At 42.2% G+C, this 19,056-nt stretch overlaps 1 protein-coding gene across 1 annotated transcript; it reads right to left on the bottom strand.

Annotated features, from left to right (window-relative positions):
- Nucleotides 1-1,560: 1,560 nt before the first annotated feature.
- LOC127292280 (uncharacterized) lies at nt 1,561-3,725 on the bottom strand. Its single transcript, XM_051321641.2, has one exon. The coding sequence runs from the start codon at nt 2,828-2,830 to the stop codon at nt 1,928-1,930; it is 903 nt and encodes a 300-aa protein (XP_051177601.1). The 5' UTR covers nt 2,831-3,725; the 3' UTR covers nt 1,561-1,927.
- Between the last annotated feature and the right edge of the window lie 15,331 nt (nt 3,726-19,056).

Raw genomic sequence — 19,056 nt, forward strand, 5'->3', positions numbered from 1 at the left:
CACTTCTCTCTCCTCCCTACCGCCTCCCTACCGCCTCCCTACCGCCCCCACTAGCACCGCTATCGCCTCCCTCTCGCCCCGCTCTCGCCCCCAGCGCGGGCGGCAGCCGGGCGGTAGCGGGCGCTACCGCCGGGCGGTGGATCCACCGCCCGCCGCTACCGTCTCGCCCGCCTCTCGCCCCTACGCCGGCGGTACCGCCACCGCTCCAGCCTGCGTTGGCACCAGCCTTAGTGATTGGGTTTTTCCTCTATAATATCCATATAAAATAAGACATTCATAAAACCTCACAATCTTATGTAGAGCATAATCAACTCATATATTACTTGGTTTAATAGTACATGACCAATTTCAGAGGCCCATTGTATGACTGCAGTTCCAAAAAAAAAAATCTTATATAGAGCGACTGATGAACCTCACAATCTTCTGTTGGAAGGGAAACATCAAGCAAATTTAACAAAATCAATAAATTACAAAATACAAACAGGAAAAGAAGATACAAAGTGCTGTCCTTATCAGAGAGGAAAGCAAATCATGGTGTGAGATTTAAATGTGTTGTCGATGGCTCAGGATAATACATTAGTAGTTGTCAAACATCAGCGCTGAAGTACTCCAGCAGTTGGAAAGGCTGCTTAATTACATCGATCATCATTGTTGATGTCAATGGAACCTCCTCACTAAAAAAAAATGGAGGGCTGCACACTCAATGCAGATGACTAAACCGCTTAGCGAATAAGAAAACACGGAAAGTATGTCAAAAGAAAAAAAACACTGCAAGAAAACACTACGAAACCACACAAACAAAATCACAAGATGATAAGTTTCAGAGATGTATAAAATGATATCAACCAAACTGATCTGAAGGATGATAGAATTCGATGATCTTTAATAAGTTGCAGCATCTGAACTCCAGGCTTCTCAGTACGATGATCTGTCTCCTGTAAAAGGTTGGCAGATAAGCACAAAAAGGGCTGCCATCAGTGTAACAGACTTGGTGCTCAAGCATTCCATTCCATGTGTATTGATTCCTCAAAACCTCCACTTTTGCACAGGGTCAAAGTTATATTATGAAAGTATTTTATAAGCTTATCGTAATGGTAAGATCTGCTACTGGTCATAAGGGAACACGCTGGGATCAACAAGTAGAAACAAGAAAACAACACAATCATTAGACAATACTACCATCATTAAAAAATACTCTGTATCCGAACTTTCATTGCCATAGTTCAAATTTAGAGCATTAGTAGAACCCATCTCACTTAGGCATGAGTGAGAGAAAGAAGTGACAAAAACACACGAATCTTGCCAGACAATTCAAACACAACGTTTATAAAAAGATGGGAAAACCAAAAAGAAAAATGAAAGAACACATATTGGAGTCTCCATAACATTCTAAAGAACAAACACTCACTGAATTAGCACTAGAAAGGAGAGCAGAAGCAAACTACGGTCCACGGGATCAAAGCTATATTCTGATGGTAATTTATAAGTTTATTCTAAGGATAACATTTGTTACTGATCATAGAACAACAAGTAGAAACAAAAAAAGAAAGACCACAATCATTAGACAATACTATTATCATCAACAAATACTCTGTATCTGAACTTTGAGTATGTACCTTACATCATGACAACATTCTTTCTTAGAGCATTGTCATAGTTCAACTAGTATTTAGAGCAATAGAACCGAACTCACTTGGGCACGAGGAAGGGAAAGAAGTGACCAAAACACACTTGGGATGTCACAAAATCTTGCCAGACAGTTCAACAGCAACGTTCACAAAAGATGGCAAAACCAAAGGTAAGAGAAGAATGAAAAAAACATATATTGGAGTCCCCATAGCATTGGGAAGAACAGACACTCACTGAAACAGCTTGTTAGCACTAGGAAGGAGGCAGGTGCAGAAGCCAATTGTTGTCCTGCAAACGCCTACTCGATCTTCCACGCATACAGGATGAGCGAGAAGCCGAGACCTTGTGCTCTAGACTCCCTGAAAATCTGCGAGTACGACCACGGCATCGACTTCTCGGGTGCTTGACATGTCTGAAACATGAACACCGCATTGCTGGTCGTCGACCCGAAGAGCCAGCTGTGGACGTCCCAGAACACCTCGACCGGCAGGCCGTCGACGAGGATGGTCTGGTTGCCCCTGAACTTCCATGCCAGCCTCTTCACCTGCATGACGGGCTTCTTGTCGATCCGTATCTCGAGGCAGGGATCCTTGAGGCCAAGGGTGTCGCACTCTATCACGAGGTCATGGAACTGGCCATTGTCGCAGAACTGCGCCTTGGCGGAGTAGAGTTTCTTGCCGTAAATGTGCTCCCTCCTGGCCACGAACGCGGCGTTGGACACGGGCCGGGTGGCGCCGGTCTTCCGGTAGGCCTCCTTCCTCATGTCCCCGAGCAGGAGCGCCAGCTCCAGGTCGAACACCACGGCGACGTAGAACCCCTCTAGTGGCTCCGGCCCCGCGCCGAACCTGGCGCCCGACAGGTCCCAGAAGATGTCCACCTTGCCGCCGTCGGCGTCCAGGCTCCTGGACCCCTTCTTCTTGGAGAAGAGCCAGGGCTTGATGTCCGCCTTGCAGAGGCACTGGCCGGAGCCGGAGCCGGAGCCGGACAGGTCGTCGACGCCGACGCTGAGCCCTTGCCCCATGAGGCTCCGGCTCCAGGTGACCGAGATCGCGCAGGGCCGGCCGGCGAGCTGCGCCCGGTAGAGGCAGGTGACCAGGTTCTGCGCCGCGCCGCCCTTGGTGCCCGCGCTCGACGTAGACGACGACGCCGCGTCCGCGATCTGGACGCCGCTCTCCCCGAAGCAGGACGGGAAGTCCCTCATGGCTCGCCGCGCTTTTTCGGCGAACACCTTGCGTGCGTGCGCGCGGTCCCCCCGCTCGGAGCACGGCGAGACGGACGGCCCGCAATGCCAGCCGAGAAGAGCGGCACTCTCCTGCTTGCAAAGTACAGTACTAACCGTTGCCGCCGCCCGCAGGAGATTTCTCGATCCGGCAACGCCGCCGCAAGTGGACGCGAGATCCCGCCCCGCCTTTGCTGCCGAAAGCGGCACCGGGAACCGCCCAAAGAAGCAAGCTTCCGTCACGGAGCCGCCCTCTTCCGCCGCAATCAAGCTCGGGCCAGCTTTGCTGCGGCAGGAGAGCAAACCTCTCACCGAGATTTCTTCAGCAGGCGAGGCTTCGCCCAAATTTCAACATGAGGCCTCGGTTCAGGCAAGAAGGTTGGGAGAGCAGCTAGCTGGAGCAAGCACAGAGGGCAGGGAGAGGTTGGAGGAGGAGCAAGCAAGAAGCAGCAGAGAAGTGAGGAAGTAGTAGCTGAGCTGCAGCAGCAGTGAGGGAGGAGGAGGGTGGAAGGAGACAAAAGGTTAGGGGGGATGAAATGAAATCAATGGGGGCACCTACAAGATAACAAGGCACAGCACTGTCAGCCAACTCATGGAGGGAGGGAGGGAGGGAGGAGGGAGGAGCAGGTGCTGCCTGCTCTCCTTTTCTCTTTTGTAACTGCTGCCATTGTTGTCCATGGACCATGGTTTCTCCTTCTTTGTAAGCTTAGCTTTTGCAGTACAATTTCCTGGGAATCAATGGTTGAGGACCCTTGCTGTTAAGATCCAAAAAAGAAGCAGGAAATTTCGTGTTCATGGGTGAAAGTGGAAGTAAAACTATGATCCTGTCTTGGACAATTTTACAGTCATTTGGACCGGTGTGAGCTAAATAAGGGTCTGAATGATTCCCAAGCTGGAGACAATTGCCAATTGCTCCATGCAACTGTTGAAAAAGGAATCTATCTGGTCATCTAGGTAGTAGTACTCCCTCTCTCTCTTGGGTCTTGATCCTCCAGTCTACTGCCTTTTGCCATGAGAATACCAGCAGCTTTTTAAAAACTTGCTCTTGGGACTTGGCATTGGGAGGACAAGTTCACATGCATTACAGTAGAAAATGACTGCAGTGTGTACCCTGCTACAGCAAATCCAGCCAGTGCTTACTCCATCCCTAGCTGTTTTTTTCTTTTCTTGCAAAAATTGTACTACTAGTATAGTCGTAATTTTTGTTGCACAGACAGAGATGTTTACGAAATAATCTTTGTCCACTTGGTTGATTATTGTGGAGTTGGTGTGGGGTGGCTCTAGTCGTAGTAGTACTTCTCTGTAGGTGATGGTGTCTCCAAGTATATTTATGACAAGCGAGAAATTCAAAGGCAGGTTGAGAATTGCGTTTGCAATGTTTAGTGACAGACGTATTTATATGGCCACACATGCTTTCTCAATTATTGGCTTCGTATCAGCTGTTTCTACTACATCATTCATGTGTTGTCTACTCCATGTCTCCATGATTGGGGGTGCACGAAAATTAAGTAGTACAAAGCTCTATTGCATAGAAAACATTTCTCCCAAATTTGACTTCAGCTCATGTGAAGCAACTCGTAGTCTACTGCAAATAAAGTATGCGCACGTACGTACATGCTAAATACGTAAAGAATGTATATGGAGAATCAAAACAAAAATACTTTACTGTTTTCTGCAACAGAGCTAAACTACCAGGGGTAGGTGTCCCAAGCTGTGAGGTAACTGACATCAATGAGCCAGGACAACGGTTTTCTTGGATCCGGGCCCTACCCATCTCATCTGTTAACTGCTCACCCACGAGGCAGCATTTACTCACCTCCTGGAGATCCAATACTCTTTCCATCTGCTTCGTCTCCACGCAAAGCTACACTCAAAGTTTTAAATGGTCGAATTTGACGTATCATTTATGTCATTCAGAAAGCAGTGCTCCATTTTTTCAAAAATCCAATTCTACCATGGTGCATATAAATGATATAAACCTATTGTTTGAAAACACAATTTAAAAAGTCTAAAAATTTTAGGCAAAATCATATATGCATCCGCAATTATGTGTTCACACACAAGTTTTCGGGAAAGAGCAATATTTTTGTGTCCAGTGTAAAATTGAATTTTTTTTATGCTCCAACAGAAATATTTTAGGACATTTGTTTGTATTTTATAAATAGGCCATATAAAATCTTATTTTCCTGAAAACTTGTGCACAAACATAATATGTATAGATGTACACATAGAATTTTCTTTCAGATTTTTTTTTGATATTTTAAATTTATCTTTTGATGCATTTTTCATAATAAGGTTATACACGCATAGGAGACAAAACACAACCTCTCCAAAAAAAATATCCTATGTTAGAGCTTATAGGAACAGGTACATATACCGGCAATATGTTTTGGCTATTATCAACCTTTCTCGATGATCCATTTACAGTTGTATGTACTCCCTGATGACCCACAAGTATAGGGGGTGTATCGTAGTATTTTCGATAAGTAAGAATGTCAATCCCAACGAGGAGCAGAAGGTGTTGAAAAGCAGTTTCGGTGAAGGATTCACTGTAGATGCTCACAGACAAGTATTCAGGGGGTTTTGATGCAGCAGTTGAATAAAGTACGAGTAAGTAAAATGCGCGAGTAATAATTGCAGCGAGTGGCCCAATCTTTTTTAGCACAAAGGACAAGCCGGTTTGTTTACTTATAATGACCAAACGTTCTTGAGGACACACGGGAATTTAGTCTAGTGCTTTCGCTTCATGTAGCTGATTAATCTTCATTGTTTTGATAAGTGTTGTGTGGGTGAACCTATGCTAATGCACCGCCCTTCCTAGGACTAATACATACTTGTGATTATACCCCTTGCAAGCATCCGCAACTACAAGAAAGTAATTAAGATAAATCTAACCACAGCCTTAAACTCTGAGATCCTGCTATCCCTCCTGCATCGATATACCAACGGGGATTTAGGTTTCTGTCACTCCGGCAACCCCGCAATTAGCAAACGAGTACAAGATGTATTCCTCTAGGCCCATAAAGGTGAAGTATCATGTAGTCGACGTTCACATGACACCACTAGAAGAATAACACCACAACTTAAATATCATAACATTGAATATTACTCAACCATAATTCACTACTAACATTTAGACTTCACCCATGTCCTCAAGAACTAAACGAACTACTCACGAGACATCATATGGAACATGATCAGAGGTGATATGATGATGAATAACAATCTGAACATAAACCTTGGTTCAATGGTTTCACTCAATAGCATCAATAACAAGTAGAGATCAATACCGGAAGAGTTTTCCCTATCAAACAATCAAGATTCAACCCTAATTGTTACAGCGGTGACGAGGTGCAGCGGTGGAGATGGCGGGTGATGATGATGGAGATGATGACGATGGTGATGGAGATGATGTCCAGCTCGATGGCGGTGACGATGGCGTTGATTTCCGCCTCCGGGAGGGAATTTCCCTGGCAGATTTCAGCCTGCCGGAGAGCTCTTTTCTCTCTGGTGTTTTTCGCCCCGCAGAGGCGGCTGTGACTCCTCGCGACTATCCTCCAGGTCTTAGGTTTTCGGGACGAAGATGTACGCGAAGGAGAGGGGGCCAGAGGGGGTTGTGGGCCCCCTCCTCACAGGGCGGCGCGACCAGGCCTTGGGTCGCGCCAGCCTATGAGGTGGGCCCACGGCGGCCCTCCTACTCCTCGGTTCCTCCTTCTGGCTCCCATCGTCTTCTGGAAAAATAGGATTTTTTAGATAATTTCTGGCAATTGTTGATCTTCCGAAATATTGCCTTCTGACGACGCTTTTTCCAGCAGAATCCTGGCTCCGGTGCGCGATCCCTCAATAATCATGAAACATGCAAAATAGATGAAATAACATAAGTATCATCTCCAAATATGAAATATATCAATGAATAACAGCCAATTATGATACAAAATAGTGATGCAAAATGGACGTATCAACTCCCCCCAAGCTTAGACTTCGCTTGTCCCCAAGCGAAACTGAACTCGGTAAACAGGACCACATGTTTATGGAGTGAAGAGTCGATAAATAAAATACGGACAAGAAGCATCATATTCATTCACACAAGACATTCTAATGAACAACTTTCTCATATAATTTAACTTGAAACAAGTAGAGAGTAATCACAAATAAAGGTGCATAAGAAATCATAATTGGTAATGGCAAACTTCGTTCTTGGTCAGAGAACAATTAACAGGTTATACTTATCTATCGAGCAGCGCTCTCATATTAAAGTTTATATGGCATAGCTTGCATACTCGATCATAATAATCTCTTCATAATCATTGATAATCTTCAAAGCTATATTCATTCAGATAAAACTTGCACTAAACAAGTAAGAATAAAAGACATGATGAAATAGATCAAAATATAGATGGTTTGATCACAACAACTCAAATGCTTGCTCAAGATGGAAGGAAATAGGTTTACTGACTCAACATAGAGTAAAAGACAGGCCCTTCGCAGAGGGAAGCAGGGATTAAATCATGTGCTAGAGCTTCTTCAATTTTGAAATCATATAGAGAGTATGAAAGTACATTTTTGAGAGGTGTTTCTTATTGTCAACGAATGGTAGCGGGTTCTCTAACCCCCTTGCTAGACAAACTCTCGAAGAGCGGCTTCCATAAAGTTTTATTTTTGGTTGGCACTCCTTCCAACCTTTGCTTACACAAGCCATGGCTAACCGAATCCTCGGGTGCCTGCCAACAATCTCATACCATGAAGGAGTGCCTTTTTATTTTAGTTTTATTTAGATGACACTCCTCCCCTCCTTTGCTTTCTCAAGCCACGGCTAACCGAATCCTCGGGTGCCATCCAACAATCACATACCATGGAGGAGTGTCTATTTGTAAAATTATGAAAGTTAATTAACTCAGGACTGGGAATCCCATTGCCAGCTCTTTTTGCAAAGTTATTTGATAAGTGGATGAAGCCACTAGTCCATTGGTGAAAGTTGCCCAACAAGATTGAAAGATAAAACACCACATACTTCCTCATGAGCTATAGAACATTGACACAAATTAGAGATAGTAAATTTTGAATTGTTTAAAGGTAGCACACGAAGTATTTGCCTGGAATGGCAGGAAATACCATGTAGTAGGTAGTTATGGTGGACACAAATGGCATGGTTTTGGGTTAAGGTTTGGATGCACGAGAAGCATTCCCTCTCGGTACAGGTTTTTGGCTAGCAAGGTTGATTAGCAAGCATGAGAGTTGAGGGAAACAAACAAGTATACATGTGATAGAAACAATCATGCATCTTCCTTGTAAGCACAAACAATTTTAACTTCAGAATAATAAGCTATGAGCTAACAAGAAAGAAAGACAATGAAACAACATATCTACAAGTATTTCTCTTTTCTACCTAAACCTCAAAGTGTTGTTGCTATTGACCAATGCTAAGTTTGCCAAAACCAAATAGATTAACTCAATGCTCCCAAAGTGATACCAATACTAATAACAAGATCAATCATATAATAGAGATTGCAAACTAAAATAAGATGTGCAATATGTAAATGATAAGACTTCTCATTAATATTCCATAACGATAACTCACACCAAGGGATACATAGATAACCAACTAAAGGAGAGATACTTCCACACTGCAACCCATCTTATATGATAACTTCCCTACTCATGATATGACACTACTTGGCAATAAAAAGTAAAAGATAGTGATGATGTGATACCGCGGCACTCCCCCAAGTTTGGAACAAACCAAGGGGATGCCAATACCGATGATGAATTACTCCTTCGGCGGTGGTGATGATGAATCTTTGACAAGCTTCTCAACCAGCTCCTGAAGCTCATCAATCTTGTACATAAGGTTGCGGATCATCTCCGAATTGTGCTCGACGCGGTTAAGAAGTATGTCCGACGGCGAGTCCCAACTCTTGGAGTTATTTCCCCACCCTTCAGCTTCAGGCTTCATCCTTCCTGCAGTGTTAGAACGATCTATATCCCAATTGCTAGGCAATGCTGCCTTGGGAGTCCTTTCAATTTGACTATTGTAAATTAGATTACGGAAGGGGTTGTAGGTGCCTGGAGAAGATGTCTTTGGAGCTAGGTAGTGACGTGGAACCTTTCCTCCGGTGCGAATTCTTGCGCTCCTCTTGGCACTGAGAGGATTCTCCATCACCCTGATGCTTGAGATGGTAGCACGCGGGTGCGCGCGCGAGTCTTCCTCCACTTCTTCTTCATCTTCTTCCTTGACGCTCTCGTCCACCTCTTTCCACTCGGGATCTTGAATATATTCATCCGAAAGCCCCTTGCCCTTGTTGTCGGATACCATGGTGCTTCTAGATTGAAAATAAATCCTGGCAGAAACAGCTCGAAACAAAACACGTCGAGAAAATGATATACGGACCTCCAGGGGTCCGGGGGGTTATATAGCAGGAATTTTTACAACAAAAGGAAAGTACCAGGTCGAACCGGAGTCGGAGAGGGGCGACGAGGCGGCCTCCTCATAGGGCGGCGCGGCCTGGATGGGGCCCGCGCCGGGCTATGGGGGCGCCCCCTCGTGCGTCTCCTCCACTCCGTTTCGATCTCGTAATTTTTCATATTTTCCAAAAACAGCAAAAACATTGTTCGGAAAGTAAAACGCGAACTTTTTATTACCAGTACTGTTACCTATTCAAAGTCGAATTCTGCCGGACTGTCAATTTGACCTTTGATGAAAACTTCCGGAGTTTCCACTCGAATAACATCAACATCTTCATTATAAGAATCACCTGAGATATAATGCTTGAGTCTTTGTCCATTCACCACTTGCGTGGCATTGCTTTGGAGAGAGCTAATTTTAATTGCTCCTGATCGATACACCTCTTCAACCACATATGGTCCTTCCCATTTTGAGAGTAATTTCCCTGCAAAGAATCTGAGACGAGACCGATACAATAGGACTTTATCCCCAATATTAAATTCTCTTTTGATAATTCTTCTATCATGCCATTTCTTAACTTTCTCTTTAAAGAGTTTAGCATTTTCATAAGCTTCACTTCTCCATTCATCTAGAGAACTCAATTGTAGCAATCTCTTATTACCGGCAAGTTTAGGATCTTTATTTAGTTCTCTTACCGCCCAATAAGCTTTGTGCTCTAGTTCTAAAGGTAAATGACAAGCTTTCCCATAGACCATTTTATACGGTGACATACCCATGGGATTTTTATAAGCAGTTCTATAAGCCCACAATGCTTCCTTCAATTTACTAGCCCATTTTTTTCTAGATTTATTAACAGTCTTTTGCAAGATAGATTTAATCTCTCTATTTGATAGTTCTACCTGCCCACTAGTTTGAGGACGATAAGCGGAAGCAATCCTATGATTAATACCATATTTAGCAAGAGTTTTTCTAAAACCACCATGAATAAAATGAGAACCTCCATCAGTCATAAGATATCTAGGAACTCCAAATCTAGGAAAAATAATATCTAAAAGCATTCTTAAAGAAGTCTCACCATCAGCACTTTTTGTGGGTATGGATTCCACCCATTTAGTAACATAATCAACAGCAACAAGTATATGAGTGTTACCTTCTGAAGAGGGGAAAGGTCCCATGAAGTCAAATCCCCAACAATCGAATGGTTCAATAACAAGAGTATAATTCCTAGGCATTTCATTGCGTCTGGAGATATTACCAACCATTTGACATTCATCACAAGATAAAATAAACTTCCTTGCATCTTTGAAGAGAGTTGGCCAATAGAAACCTGATTGTAGAACCTTTTGCGCGGTTCTATCTCCGGCGTGATGTCCTCCATAAGCACTACCATGACATTTACTCAATATCTCTTGTTGTTCATATTCGGGAACACATCTTCGCAGAATACCATCCACTCCTTCTTTATATAAGTGTGGGTCATCCCAAAAATAATGCCTCAAATCATAAAAGAATTTCCTCCTTTGCTGAGCTGAAAAGGTTGGAGGCAAGTACTTGGAAACAATAAAGTTAGCATAATCAGCATACCAAGGGCTCTCTCGCGAGCTCACCTTTATTACAGCCAATTGTTCATTTGGAAAACTATCATTAACATGAACATGATCATAAGCAATATTTTCCAATCTAGATAAATTATCAGCAACAGGATTATCAGCACCTTTCCTATCTATAATATGCAAATCAAATTCTTGCAACAGAAGCACCCATCTAATAAGCCTTGGCTTAGCATCTTTATTTTGCATTAGGTATCTAATTGCAGCATGATCAGTATGAATGGTAACTTTTGAATCAACAATATAGGATCTAAACTTGTCACAAGCAAAGACTACCGCTAACAATTCTTTTTCAGTTGTAGCATAATTTCTTTGAGCAGCATCAAGAGTTTTACTAGCATAATGAATAACATTCAATTTTTTATCTACTCGCTGTCCAAGAACAGCACCTACAGCAAAATCACTAGCATCACACATAATTTCAAAAGGTAAGTTCCAATCAGGAGGTTCAACTATAGGAGCAGTTGTTAAGGCTTTCTTTAGAGTTTCAAAAGCCTCCTTACAATCATCATCAAAAACAAAAGGTACATCTTTTTGAAGAAGATTAGTAAGAGGTTTTGAAATCTTGGAGAAGTCTTTAATAAATCTCCTATAAAATCTAGCATGACCAAGAACACTACGAATACCTTTAACATCCCTAGGGTAGGGCATCCTCTCAATTGCTTCAACTTTAGCTCTATCAACTTCAATACCTCTCTCGGAAATTTTATGTCCCAATACAATTCCTTCATTAACCATAAAGTGGCATTTCTCCCAATTAAGAACAAGGTTAGTTTCTTCACATCTCTGCAAAACTTTATCAAGGTTCCGCAAGCAATTATCAAAAGAATTCCCATAGACAGAGAAATCATCCATGAATACCTCTACAATACTAACGCAAAAACCATGAAAAATAGCAGACATACATCTTTGAAAAGTAGCAGAAGCATTACATAAACCAAAAGGCATACGTCTATAAGCATAAGTTCCATAGGGACAAGTGAAAGTGGTTTTCTCTTGATCCTTAGTTTTAACAGCAATTTGTGAAAACCCAGAATAACCATCAAGAAAGCAAAAATGAGTATTCTTAGACAACCTTTCTAACATTTGATCAATAAAAGGTAAAGGGTAATGATCTTTCTTAGTAACCTTATTAACTTTTTGATAATCAATGCACATTCTATACCCTACAACTACTCTTTGAGGTATGAGCTCATCATTGTCATTAGGCACAACAGTCATTCCTCCTTTCTTAGGGACGCAATGCACAGGACTAACCCATCTACTATCAGCAATAGGATATATAATACCAGCTTCAAGAAGTTTTAATACCTCATTCCTTACCACATCCTTCATCTTAGGAATTAGACGACGTTGATGTTCAACAACAGGCTTTGCATCGTCTTCCATATTAATGGCATATTGGCAAATAGAGGGAGAAATCCCCTTCAAGTCATCAAGAGTGTAGCCAATAGCTCCTCGGTGTTTTCTTCAATATTTCCAATAACCTCTCTTCCTCAATCTCTGAAAGCTTAGAACTAATAATAACAGGATATATTTTCTTATCATCAATATGAGCATATTTAAGATCATCAGGCAATGGTTTTAAATCAAAAACAGGATCTTCTTTTGGTGGCAATGTTATACCTAGATCTTCTACCGGTAAATCATGTTTAAGTATAGGTTGACGAAGGAAAATTTCATCAAGCTCATTTCTTTCTTCCCTAAAAACTTCACTCTCACTATTCTCCAAATGTTGCTGCAAAGGATTATTAGGAGCAAGAGCAATAGATGCACACTGTTCAACTCTAAAATCATTATTAGGTGAATCAGCTTTATAAGGGGTTTTGGCAAATTTAGAGAAATTAAACTCATAAGATTCACCAGAAAATTTAGTAAAAATTTTCTCTTTCTTGCAATCTATAACAGCTCCACAAGTATTTAGAAAAGGTCTACCAAAAATGATAGGACAATACTTACTAGCAGCAGAAACAAGTACCAAAAAGTCAGCAGGATATTTAATCTTACCACATAGAACTTCCACATCTCGAACAATACCAATTGGAGAGATAGTTTCTCTATTAGCCAGCCGAATAACCACATCAATATCTTCAAGTTCACACGAACCAATTTCGTGCATAATCTCCGTGTAAAGCTCATAAGGAATAGCACTAATACTTGCACCAATATCGCATAAACCATAATAACAATGATCACCAATTCTAACTGATAGCATAGGAACACTAGCTTTCCTAGACTTATTAGGATGTGAAACAATATTAGAAGCATCTTCACAGAAAATAATATTACCATCTTCCACATTTTCAGTCACAAGATCTTTAACTATTGCAATAGCAGGTTCAACTTTTATTTGCTCTTCAGGTTCTATAGGTTTCTTTTCACTTTTATTAACCGCACTATTTATAACAGAGTACTCCTTCATTTTAGCAGGGAAAGGAGTTTTTTCAATATAAGCTTCAGGAACAACATGATCCACAGTTTCAATTACAACACATTTATTTATAGATGAATCAATTTTATCTTTATACGGTTCATGAAACTTATCAAAATTCTTCTTAGGCAATTCATAATGAGAGGCAAAAGCTTTATAAAGATTTGCAGCAACTTGAGAATCAAGACCATAAGTAGCACTCATATTACGAAATTTATCAGTATCCATAAAAGCTTCAATGCATTTATAATCATAATTTATACCCGATTCTCTATCCTTGTTGTTCTCCCATCCTTCAGTATTCTCCTGGATCCGATTAAGAAGGTCCCTTTTAAACTCTTCTTTGTTGCGTGTAAATGATCCCGAACAAGAAGTATCCAGCAAGGTCTTGTCTTGAAAAGAAAGTCTTGCATAGAAATTATCAATAATAATATTACCAGGAAGCTCATGAATGGGGCATTTGAGCATTAAAGACTTCAATCTCCCCCACGCTTGGGCAATACTCTCTCCATCATGAGGCCAAAAATTATATATGCGGTTCCGGTCTTTGTGAATTTCACTTGCAGGATAGAACTTAGAATAAAATCGGGACACAATATCATTCCATTCAAGAGAATCCCCATCATCCAGTAATTTATACCAATGCACCGCTTTACCAGACAGCGATATAGAGAATAGTTTCTTCCTCACTTCATCCATAGAAATACCTGCACACTTGAATAAACCGCATAATTCATGTAAGAACAGTAAATGATCTCCAGGATGGATAGTTCCATCCCCTGTATAACGGTTATCCACAACACGTTCAATAATTTTCATAGGTATTTTGTATGGAACCTCTTTCTCACCTGACGCCTCATCCACTACCTTTGCAGTATTAGTAGATTTTCCAAATAAGCATTCGAGACAAGATCTCTCCATAATGAATTATAGCAGCAGGCAGAAATAAAATCAGCACTAACAGTAAAAGTTTTCCTTACCAATTCCACTTACCAATAGAGCTTCACTCCCCGGCAACGGCGCCAAAAAATAGTCTTGATGACCCACAAGTATAGGGGGTGTATCGTAGTATTTTCGATAAGTAAGAATGTCGATCCCAACGAGGAGCAGAAGGTGTTGACAAGCAGTTTTGGCGAAGGATTCACTGTAGATGCTGACAGACAAGTATTCAGGGGGTTTTGATGCAGCAGTTGAATAAAGTACGAGTAAGTAAAATGCGAGAGTAATAATTGCAGCGAGTGGCCCAATCCTTTTTAGCACAAAGGACAAGCCGGTTTGTTTACTTATAATGACCAAACGTTCTTGAGGACACACGGGAATTTAGTCTAGTGCTTTCGCTTCATGTAGCTAATTAATCTTCATTGTTTTGATAAGTGTTGTGTGGGTGAACCTATGCTAATGCACCGCCCTTCCTAGGACTAATACATACTTGTGATTATACCCCTTGCAAACATCCGCAACTACATGAAAGTAATTAAGATAATCTAACCACAGCCTTAAACTCTGAGATCCTGCTATCCCTCCTGCATCGATATACCAACGGGGGTTTAGGTTTCTGTCACTCCGGCAACCCCGCAATTAGCAAACGAGTACAAGATGTATTCCCCTAGGCCCATAAAGGTGAAGTATCATGTAGTCGACGTTCACATGACACCACTAGAAGAATAACACCACAACTTAAATATCATAACATTGAATATTACTCAACCATAATTCACTACTAACATTTAGACTTCACCCATGTCCTCAAGAACTAAACGAACTACTCACGAGACATCATATGGAACATGATCAGAGGTGATATGATGATGAATAACAATCTGAACATAAACCTTGGTTCAATGGTTTCACTCAATAGCATCAATAACAAGTAGAGATCAATACCGGAAGAGTTTCCCCTATCAAACAATCAAGATTCAACCCTAATTGTTACAGCGGTGACGAGGTGCAGCGGTGGAGATGGCGGTGATGATGATGTAGATGATGACGATGGTGATGGAGATGATGTCCAGCTCGATGGCGGTGACGATGGCGTCGATTTCCCCCTCCGGGAGGGAATTTCCCCGGCAGATTTCAGCCTGCCGGAGAGCTCTTTTCTCTCTGGTGTTTTCCGCCCCGCAGAGGCGGTTGTGACTCCTCGCGACTATCCTCCAGGTCTTAGGTTTTCGGGACGAAGATGTACGCGAAGAAGAGGGGGCCAGAGGGGGCTGTGGGCCCCCTCCTCACAGGGCGGCGCGGCCAGGCGTTGGGCCGCGCCAGCCTATGAGGTGGGCCCACGGCGGCCCTCCTCGGCTCCTCCTTCTGACTCCCATCGTCTTCTGAAAAAACAGGATTTTTCAGATAATTTCTGGCAATTGTTGATCTTCCGAAATATTGCCTTCTGACGACGCTTTTTTCCAGCAGAATCCTGGCTCCGGTGCGCGATCCCTCAATAATCATAAAACATGCAAAATAGATGAAATAACATAAGTATCATCTCCAAATATGAAATATATCAATGAATAACAGCCAATTATGATACAAAATAGTGATGCAAAATGGACGTATCACTCCCTCTGTCCTAAACTAATTGACCGTATTTTATTTACATACACATGGATTTAACACTAAAACTTATCTAGATACATGTTTATCTAGATAAAATTGATTCTATTAATTCACATATTCTATTCCCCAAAAAAAAAATACTTGTATTCTAGTATAAATTAGTTACTTGACCATTTTTACTATAATTTTATAGTTCTTTCAGTATATTACATTTCTTGTCGGATATGAGCGGTTTCGCTTCTTTTAATGTTGCACTCACCTCAATTGAACTAAAGCCGCACTACAAATGTGGAGAAGAACGGTACTACATGTAGCACAAAAAAAAATTATTGAACGTAGTAGTAGAAGTTTCTTTGTTTAAGGCCCCATATCAGCTACTCACCTAAGCCTAACATAATGCTAGGAGGTATTGGTGGTGTTCAGTTGCCAACAAATTTAACACCTTGACAAAGAGCATGTTATGCAGATCAAATCCTGAATGTAAATTTTCTGGCAGACTAAATCGTAAATGAATTTCTTGATTTTCTCTGAAGGAATGCCTAGTGTCTACTGGCTTTATTAAATAAATTTTATGAAGTAATATCAGATGTGTAGCTCTAAAATGTTTGAAGTCAATGATCCTATTTAAAGCTTTCATCGCTACTGTCGGCAAGACATTTTTTTTGCAAAAATAATTTGTTTGAATATCAATAGCTACTACTCCCTCTGGATCCGTTTAACCATTAATTTAGTCAACAAATATAAATATTTCAATCAACAAGTGAAAACAAACGGATCTAGGACGGCGGGGGAGGTGGAAGCGGACTAATATTTAGAGCTCTGTACATGCTTCTATTAAAAATCATATTTCCTCCGATCCATAATAAGTGTTGGCTTTTTAATTTAAAATTTAAGCACAGCTATTGAAATATACTATGTGTCATCAAGTTTTTGTGAGATTGTATGTTTGTTGAGATATGTGTCGAATATGTGTAAATGTTAGACTATAGTCAACTTGTAATCAATTAGTGGTAACATTACATGTTTGGAGCCAAACTCTGTAACCTGAGTCTATTATATAAAGACACCTTGTGTAGCCGAAATAGATTAGATGCAAGTTATAGATTGGACAAAGGTCGGGTTTGAGGATGGTCAGACGCTCGTGGCAGGGGCACTAGAACGCCGCCTCGCTGGGTTTGTCGTCGATGGTATTATGATAGTACATGGAGTATAATGTACTTTTCACCTTTGACGATAATAGTGTTGATTTGCTGTTTACAAGAAGAATACAAAGTAAGAGCTCAAATCATCTTTTTACGAACATGAAAAACACATTTTAGGTGTTTAAAGTCTTTTTTTCATAGGCCACAAGAATACAAAATATTTAAGCACATTTCACTGAACTTCTAATCTGTATACTCCCTCCTTTCCAAAATATTTTGCCTATAATATATGGTCAAAGTCAAATCATGTAAATTTTAACCAATTATATAACTAAATATATCAAATTTTATAAATGAAATCAGTATTATTAGAAGCATGGATAAATATATTTTCATATGTTATACATTTCATATTATAGATATTGATATTTTTGCTAAATAGTCAGTCAAAACTTTATAAAATTTGACGCTGAAAACTATACATAACATATTTTGGGAGAGAGAGCATTACACAAAATCATGTATAGTGGGACTTGTAAAATAAAATATTGGATGCTAAAAACAATACTCCCTCTGTTTTTATTTAGTTCGTGTTCTGGGTGTAGTCAAAGTCTATCTTTCCAAAGTCAAGAATATAAGAAAAAATATCAATATGTATAATACCAAATAAATTTAATATAAAAATATACTTTATGAAGATTCTAATACATCAAATATTATATTACAGATGTTGATACTTTCTTGTGAATATTTGGTCAGAGTTCACAAGATTTTACTTTAACCAAACTCATAACGAGAAGTATTTGTGAACAGAGGGAATACTGTATTTTCGAAAAGAGGGCGCATGCTCCCCGAGCTCCCCTCGGCACTATGTAAGAGCATCTCCAGTCGCGTCCCCCAAACCGTCCCCCAAACCGCGCCGGATCGAGCGTTTGGGGACGTGTTTTGTTCGTGCCGCCTTTGGGGGACGTCGCTCCCCAGCCGCGTCCCCCAAACGGCGCCCCAATCAGAAATTCAAATAGATGCATTCAAAAGAGATCGTTCCCGCCGATTCATCGCGATCAGAGTAGCGCGGATCGATCAAAGTACTGGGCGCGCGATCATATTACAGACCGGTGGTGCATGCAAATTAGAAGAAGGGGAAGGGGCTGGACGACGCCGTCGTATCCTGAGTCGACGCAGGCCCATCGAGCACGATGACCTCGTCGCGATTTGCCTGTTGCTGTGCATGGTGCGTCTGCTCCGTCGCCGACGCAGAGGCCGACGCAGGTGTAGCAGTAGAAGACGCGTCAGCCTGTTCTTGCTGCGCTGCCGCTGCCGCCGATGCCGCTGCCAGGGCCGCCGCGTCCGCCGCCGCCATTTTGGCTTCTTGTAATCGCTGTTGATGAGCTTGCGCTCATCGAACTTGGCCTTGATCCTCGCCCAATACTTCCCGCCTTTTTGGTTGGCGTCGATGATGGAGTCATGGCTCACCGTCGCCCACGACTCGCACAGACAAAGATCTTCCAGAGGCGTCCACTTCGGGCCTCGTGTACCCGATGCCTTCTTCTTCTTCTTCTTCTTCTTCTTCTTCTTCTTCTTCTTCTTCTTCTTCTTCTTCTTCTTCTTCTTCTTCGTCCTCACGCCGTCCGCGTCTACCTCCACGAGATCATCGTCACCGGCACCCTCGTCGTCCTCTTCCTCGCCGCCCTCTTCGTCCTCATCGTCGTCCTCCTCCCGTCGTCATCCACCCCGTCCTCTTCCTCGTCGTCCTCCTCCTCAACCCCGTCGTCCTCCTCAGCACCGGCGCCGTCGTATTCGAGCGGACCCCTGCGGCCGGTGAAAGGGCAGCCGTCCGGAACGGGTCCTGGCTCGCGCTGCTCGTACACCGGGGAGTAGAGGTTGTTGGGGTTGAAGCCGCCGTGCGGCAGCGCATCCTGGTAGTGTGGCGACAAGTTAGGCGTCACGCACCCGGGAGTGCCGGAGGGGCCGTCGTTGTAGAAGGCGGATGACGACGGAGAGAAGACTCCCGGAACGTACGTACACCGGCACGTTCGTACTATATGGGCTCGCGTTGGTGGCGGCGAGGCACCCGG

Source organism: Lolium perenne, chromosome 4 (genome assembly GCF_019359855.2).
Source record: "Lolium perenne isolate Kyuss_39 chromosome 4, Kyuss_2.0, whole genome shotgun sequence".
In the NCBI taxonomy this organism is placed as follows: domain Eukaryota; kingdom Viridiplantae; phylum Streptophyta; class Magnoliopsida; order Poales; family Poaceae; genus Lolium; species Lolium perenne.

Coding starts and splice junctions, on each gene's coding strand:
- LOC127292280 (XM_051321641.2), bottom strand. CDS start 2,830: ATGAGGGACTTCCCGTCCTGCTTCGGGGAGAGCGGCGTCCAGATCGCG.